This window comes from Sapajus apella, unplaced genomic scaffold (assembly GCF_009761245.1).
Source record: "Sapajus apella isolate SASKATOON/1434 unplaced genomic scaffold, GSC_monkey_1.0 scaffold86, whole genome shotgun sequence".
Lineage (NCBI taxonomy): Eukaryota > Metazoa > Chordata > Mammalia > Primates > Cebidae > Sapajus > Sapajus apella.
This window is the reverse complement of record NW_022437026.1, coordinates 4,133,921-4,140,828: the sequence shown is the minus strand read 5'-3', so window position 1 is coordinate 4,140,828 and position 6,908 is coordinate 4,133,921. Positions and strand designations below refer to the sequence as shown.

Genomic DNA, 6,908 nt, shown 5'->3' with positions numbered 1-6,908 from the left:
GCTGGAGTGCAGTGGCGTGATCTCGGCTCACTGCAACCTCCGCCTCCCGGGTTCAAGCAATTCTCCTGCCTTCAGCCTCCCAAGTAGCTGGGACTACAAGCATGTGCCACCACAGCCAGCTAATTTTTGTATTTTTTAGTAGAGACAGGGTTTCACCATGTTGGCCAGGATGGTCTCAATCTCCTGACCTCGTGATACGCCCACCTTGGCCTCCCACAGTGCTGGGATTACAGGTGTGAGCCACCGCGCCAGGTCAGAATATAATATTTTTTAAAGAGCCCGGACTTGAGGAGAGTCATATAAAGGAAACTGAGATACCAGGGGACAATTCCTACTCATGAGAAGATTCAGAGCTGTTCCTGCCATACCCTGGAACCCAGAATCCAGAGAAAATTTGCTAGACTCTGACATCTGCTAGGCAGGAGGGAAGAGACCCTGTAAGGTAAAGCTAGCGGGATGAAACAGGGAAGGACACTCTCATGCTGCCTCTCTCTGATCTGAATCCAGTTACTGGCCTGCACCCTGGGCTGCAGAGAAGGTCAGGCAGAGGAAACAGCTGGGCAGCCCTGGGGAGCCTGGGAGGGATGCAGAGAAGGGCTGGGGCCACACAGGCAGGGAGGTGCACTACGGCTGCCGCCCCCACACAGTGACAGGCGCTTCCTTGCAAACCACCTGGCACGGGCACCCTGACAGTTTACAGCACTGTCTCTCACACACACGCACACACGCATGCACACACACACACACACACACACACACACACACCCCGTCCACCGCCTGCTCTGACCAGGACCCCCAGCGTTGGGGACGTGGCCAAGTCTGCCAGCTGTGGGCCCTGCCAACCCTCCCTCTCTTCTAGGACTGGGTTTTTCCAGCCGGAGTCTCACTCCCTCTACAGCAATCTCGGGAAATTAAAGACTGACGCGGCTGCTCCCGCACGTTATTTCTCCCCTTTCCCTCCCGCGGAGACCCTCCTGTTGGGAGTCTCCTCTCGCTGCCGGCCCTGGACTGGACAGAGACAGGCAGGAAGAAGCAGAGAGGACTCGGGTGAGGCCCCCCCGAGCAGCCCCAGGCCCCCTCCTCCGGCAGGGGCCATGAGCACCAAGCAGGAGGCCAGGGGAGATGAGGGAGAAGCCAGGACCAGGGGACAGGAGGCACAGCTTCGGGACCGAGCCCACCTGGGCCAGCAGCGCCGACTCAGACAGGCCACTCAGTTCCTGCACAAGGACTCAGCCGACCTGCTCCCGCTGGACTCCCTCAAGAGGCTGGGCACCTCCAAGGACTTGGTGAGGCACCCCCTCCCCCACCAGCGTCCCCTGGCCCTTTCCTTCCACTTCCCAGACCCTGAGCGGGAGTGGCAGGACATAAAGCGCAGACCCTCCGCGTTCAGGTCTCGCTCCCTTGCTGCGACGGGGAGAGGTCATCCTGCCAACTCGAGGCTCTTCACTGGGAACGTTCCCATGGTTCAGTGGCTCTGAGGGGTCCTACCCTCATTGCTCAGCTTCCTCGACATTTTCCTCTCGTGGCCCAAAACTTGAGGATGGTGAGGAGCTAGGCTGTTTGGGAGTGGGGGCTTACGGGAATACAGGAGCCCTCTAGAGTGTTCACTGAAAACCAGGAGGACCTGGAGGACTGGCCAGTTTAGGGTTGTGACTTCCTGCTCCTCCCGAACCACAGATTTCCTCTACCAGGTCTGTCCATTCATTTGCCGTTTTTCTTCAGAATCAAAGCATTGGCAGGGGTGGGGGGTGGGGTCCTCCATCCTTCCCAGGGCATCAGGCTTTTGTGTGGCTCTTGCCAGGGGCCCCTGGCCGCCTCAAGGGCTGCTCCCCCACTCCTAAGTGGAATGGACCTTCCACGCTCCTCTCCCATCTGTCTGCAGCAGCTTTGGCCTCAGAGGAATGGGGCAGGGGAGTAACAGTGAGGAGGTGAGTGGGCGGGGGACAACTGCACATTCTGAGGCAGTGCTGACCAGCGGGGCTGCGAAGCCACTTGGCTTGGGATCAGATCCTGGCTCTGCCACTTACTACCTTGGGCAATTGACCTTACGTCTCCGTGCCTCAGTTTCTACATTAACAGTATCTCCCTCATAGGACCGTTGGGAGTTGTTAGAGCTAATATACATAAAGCGCTTAGAACAGTGCCTAACAGCAGGCACTACCTCAATGCTAGCACTTTCCCCCAGCTACTGTCGCATTTAGTCTGGTAAATGTACCTGGCCTCTGACCCATAGAAGAGAGGAAGTCCTTTGTGGAAAGGCTTCACAGCACTTGGTTCCCTGACCCTTCTCCTAGTCTGAGAAGAGGTACTCAGCCAGGCCTGCCTGAGATGTTGGAAGCATGTCTGCACGCCTGTACTCCACCAGCTGCCTCTCCCCGGGAACCCGAAGGCCAATGCAACGCCTCATTACCTTTCCTGACCTAGCTCTACCTTTCCAGACTCCTCTCAGCCTGGGTTGCCCCCAGCAGGACCCCAGCCCACAGGCCTGGCCACTCCCTAGCTCCCAGGGAGGAAAAAAGATTGCACTGAGACTTCAATTCAGGGAACGGCCAGGGGCTGATTCCTCCTTGCAGGGGCAGCAAGCACAGCTGAAAAACAGGGATGGAGCCGGGAAGCAAGTTCTTTGGCTCTCAATGGCTAGAACCTACTAGGGAACGGCCTACCTCTGTTTGGCCCAGGAGAATGTGCTCTACAGACATTGCCAGCCCAGAGTGGCAGGTCCTGCCTTCTGATGAGAAAGCCCTGGGCTTTTCACCTCTCCCCTCTGCCTAGGATCTCCCCAGCTGATCTCTAGCAGTTACCTCCTGTGGCTTTGGGAGGGAAGGCGCAACAGGTAGCGGAGACCCTATTGTGTCCCTCCCTGGGTTGGCTGTGGAGCCAACTGCACAACAGTGGGAGAGGTCTGAAGCCTGTGTCCATCGTGGGAAGGTGAAGATGGGAAATGCAGAGCCAGTCTCTCCAGCCAGGCCCAGAACTCGCTGCACTTTTCCCAGCACTGGGTCTCCTGCTGCCAGTTTTGCTGCCAGGAGCAACCCCAAGGGCCTCATTCATCTAAGGGAAGAAAAACAATCCCAGGCTCCCAAGGAGAGAGGGCAGGTGGAGGGGTGCGTAGAGCCTAGGGGAGAAGTCAGTCTGCAGCAACCATTTATTGAGTGCCTACTAGATGCTGAGCCGTGCCCTGGGTTATAAAGATGAGTGAGATACTCAAGGACTCTCCAGGCTAATGGGGGAGCAAAATCCATACATAACATTTGTAAGCAGGGCACAGGGAGCTAAGGCGAGGGATCCCAGCCTGGGATGTATGAGGAGAGGAGCATGAAGAGCTCAGACAGGGTATCCTGGAGGAGGTACCTCCTGCATTAATTATAGGATGTACACGGAATCCCAAACTTAAGATACAAACTCTGGGCTGTGCCTCCCCTTCAAAAGCTTGGGCTCTAGCATGTAAGCAATGCAGGGTAGGGTTGTGGGGGGGTGGAGGGGGTCTTTGATGCATTTTAAACAAGGAAGTATGCCAGGCGCGATGGCTCACACCTGTAACCCAAAACTTTGGGAGGCTGAGGCAGGTGAATCACCTGAGATCAGGAGTTCAAGACCAGCCTGACCAACATGGTGAAACCCTGTCTCTACTAAAAATACAAAAATTAGCTGGGTGTGGTGGCAGGTGCCTGTAATCCCAGTTACTCGGGAGGCCAAGGTGGGAGAATTGCTTGAACCCAGGAGGTAGAGGTTGCAGCCAGCTGAGATTGTGCCACTGCACTCCAGCCTGGGCGACAGAGCAAGACTCCATCTCAAAAAAAAAAAAAAAAAAAAAAAAAAAGGAGTAATTGGTTAGTTTTATGTTTTACTTCGGTGCTTCTCAAACTTTAACCTGCACATGCTGCACATGAATCACCTGGGGATCTTGTCACAATGAAACATCTGATTCAGTAGGTATGAGAGTCTACATTTTAAAGAAACTTTGAAATCATGTTCAAGTTGCTGATCCGAGGACCATGGTTTAGAGTAGCAAGGTTTTTAGCTTGCTTCCAGTCTGAAGCTCCAAGTAGATGTATTTGAAAGGCAACAGAACTGGAGGCAGATTCTTATGAAATTAGGAAGGTGTTCCAGGCATCCATGAGAGCTGTGGGCAGTCTAGAATGCAGGCAGTAACAGAAAGGAAGGATGGAAGGCAGGCGGTGTAGTATACACCTATGGTCCCAGCTGCTCAGGAGGCTGAGGCTGGAGAATGCCTTGAGCCAAGGAATTAGAGCCCAGTCTGGGCAGCACAGCAAGATCCCGCCTTGAAAGAAAAGAAGACAAAAGAAAAGAAAGAAGAAGAGAGAGAAAGAAAGGAGGGGCAGATTGATTCTAGACAAAAGGCAAAACTTGCAGAATTTGGGAAGTGATTAGATGGAACGGGAGTAGTTGCAGATGAGGGACAGGTCAAAGATGACTCCCAGCATCAGTTCTTAAGAATTTTTTTTTTTCTGAGACAGAGTCTTGCTCTGTCACCCAGACTGGAGCGCGGTAGTGTGATCTTGGCTCACTGCAACCTCTGCCTTCCAGGTTCAAGTGATCATACCACTTCAGCCTCCCAAGTAGCGGGGCCTATAGGCACGCATCACCATGCCCAGCTAATTTCTGTATTTTTAGTAGAAGGGGGGTTTCACCATGTTGGCCAGGCTGGTCTCGAACTCCTGACCTCAAGTGATCCACCCACCTTGGCCTCCCAAAGTGCTGGGATTGCAGGCGTGAGCCACTGCGCCCGGCCTAGTTCTTCAATTTCTTACTTCTTTTCATCACACCACCAACCCTGGGATCTGTAGCCCATTGAAGGATAAGATCAGAGGGGAAGGAAAAAAAAAACCTCCTAGTTAAAAAAAAATGTAAATTTGAGACAAAATTTCCCCTAAGCATACTAGTTCCTGAAATGTCCCTTTGGCCACTAAGTCAGTTTAACTTAGAGACCATTCTCCTCTAAGTTTAACTCAGGACCATTCTCCTCTTCCCAATTCTTCACTGCCAAGCAATCTATTGGTGTCCCAGAAAAATGGCATGATTTGATACTGGGACTTACTCTGTGCTCATTACCTGACTGCTGACACCCTAAGGTAAGCTCCTAGGGTAAAGCTCAGGTCTAGGGTGGGGTTGGGGGAGCATCCTGAGATACCTTTTTTTAAATTTTTTTTCAAAGATGGGGTTTCACCATAATGGCTAGGCTGGTCTTGAACTCCTGACCTCCAGTGATCCACCCACCTCAGCCTCCCAAAGTGCTAGGATTATAGGTGTGAGCCACCGTGCCCAGCGCATCCTGGGGTATCTAAGTGGGGTAACTGAGCAGCCTGGATACCTGGGTTTAGAACTGCCTACCTTCATTGTTTTGTGATGGAGCCAGCAGCCACACAGTGTGATCCAAAGACGCCTGGTGGAGGGAAACCCGAATCGGCTTCAGGGGGAGTCTCCCCGGGTGCAGGCCTTGATTCATGGCCAGGAGAGCAGGAACAAGACCAGCAAGACAGAGAGTCCAGCTCTTCTGGTCAACTGCAAGGTGAGAGGCCTCCCAGGGACACACTTTCATTAACAACCCTGCCTGCGGCTCACTTCACCTGCTCTCCTTTCTGCCCTGATGGGAGGGGGAGGGAGGGAGAAAGGGCACCTCTCTCCCTAGCCTGGACCTAACCATGTGACCAATCCTGTACCTCCTTTCTCCTTGCCTCAACCCATCTTCCCTCTGTGCAATTCCATCTGTCACCACCATTACTCTATCCCCTTTCCTTGGTCAAAATACAGTACTCAAATGTAAGTAAGTACTCCTCAGTGTGCTCTACACAGACGAATGATGTGTGTGCAAGGATAATGTAATTCTGGAAAAAACTCATGTGTAAGGCATTGGGCCTGTGGTCCTAGTTCTTAAGAACTTTGATCATCTTAAAAACAAGGATCATCTTTGATCATCATTTAACCACTCAATGATTACTGAAACATTCCCAATAAATTCCCACTCTTTGCTCTGTGCCGTTTCTCCCTGGATTGCTCTTCTTGCTCTCCAATCATTCTGGGCCTACATTCTGTAAGCTTTTAAATCCCAGTTCAGATGTTACCTCCTTCTTGAAACCTTTTCTGATTTCCCCAGTAGGAAACAGCCTTTCCTCCCTCCCAACCTCTAAGGCATGCGTGCTACTCACATCCTTTTATTTTTTTTTTGAGACGGAGTCTTGTTCTTTTGCTCAGGCTGGAGTGCAATGGCACCATCTTGGGTCACTGCAACCTCCACCTCCTGGTTTCAAGTGATTCTCCTGCCACAGCCTCTCAAGTAGCTGGGACTACAGGTGCATGCCACTACGCCTGGCTAATTTTTGTATTATTAATAGAGATGGGGTTTCATCGTGTTGGCCAGGATGGTCTTGATCTCTTGACCTCGTGGTCCACCCACCTCGGCCTCCCAAAGTGTTGGGATTATAAGCGTGACCTACTGCGCCTGGCTCCTTTTATTATTTAGAGACAGAGTCTCAGTCTGTCTGTCACCCAAGCTGGAGTACAGTGGCATGATCACAGCTCATTGCAGCCTCAACCTCACGGACTCAAGCGATTCTCCCACCTCAGCCTTCTGAGTAGCTGAAATTACAAGTGTGTGCTACCAGGCCTGGCTAAATTTTTTCTTTTTTTGTATTTTTAGTAGAGATGGGGGTTTCACCACATTGGCCAAGCTGGTCTCGAACTCCAGGCCTCAAGTGATCCTTCCACCTTGACCTCCCAAAGTGCTTGGATTATAGGCATGATTCACTGGGCCAGGCCATTCACATCCTTTTATAGACCTTAAAACTTTCTGCCACGTAGTAGAGTTATATTTTACTTCCTTTAGACACCTAAAGAATAGCATTCATTGATGTACCTTCCAGTAATATATCTTTTTTTTTTTTTTTTTG

The 6,908-nt window shown here is 51.9% G+C and overlaps 1 protein-coding gene and 1 long non-coding RNA gene across 2 annotated transcripts in view; one reads left to right on the top strand and one right to left on the bottom strand.

The window, feature by feature from the left end:
* The first annotated feature begins 549 nt into the window (after positions 1-549).
* NRIP2 (nuclear receptor interacting protein 2) overlaps positions 550-6,908 on the top strand; it is a 10,336-nt gene continuing 3,977 nt past the window's right edge. The window contains exons 1-2 of the mRNA XM_032254472.1: positions 550-1,286; positions 5,378-5,530. Coding sequence (XP_032110363.1) covers positions 1,095-1,286; positions 5,378-5,530 — 345 coding nt within the window. The 5' untranslated portion in view covers positions 550-1,094. The remainder of the gene's footprint in view (positions 1,287-5,377; positions 5,531-6,908) is intronic.
* LOC116534214 lies at positions 4,596-5,442 on the bottom strand. The gene is made up of 3 exons (XR_004261632.1): positions 5,353-5,442; positions 4,703-4,802; positions 4,596-4,623 (listed from the first exon to the last, which is right to left on the bottom strand). It is a non-coding gene; the product is annotated as an uncharacterized LOC116534214 (long non-coding RNA).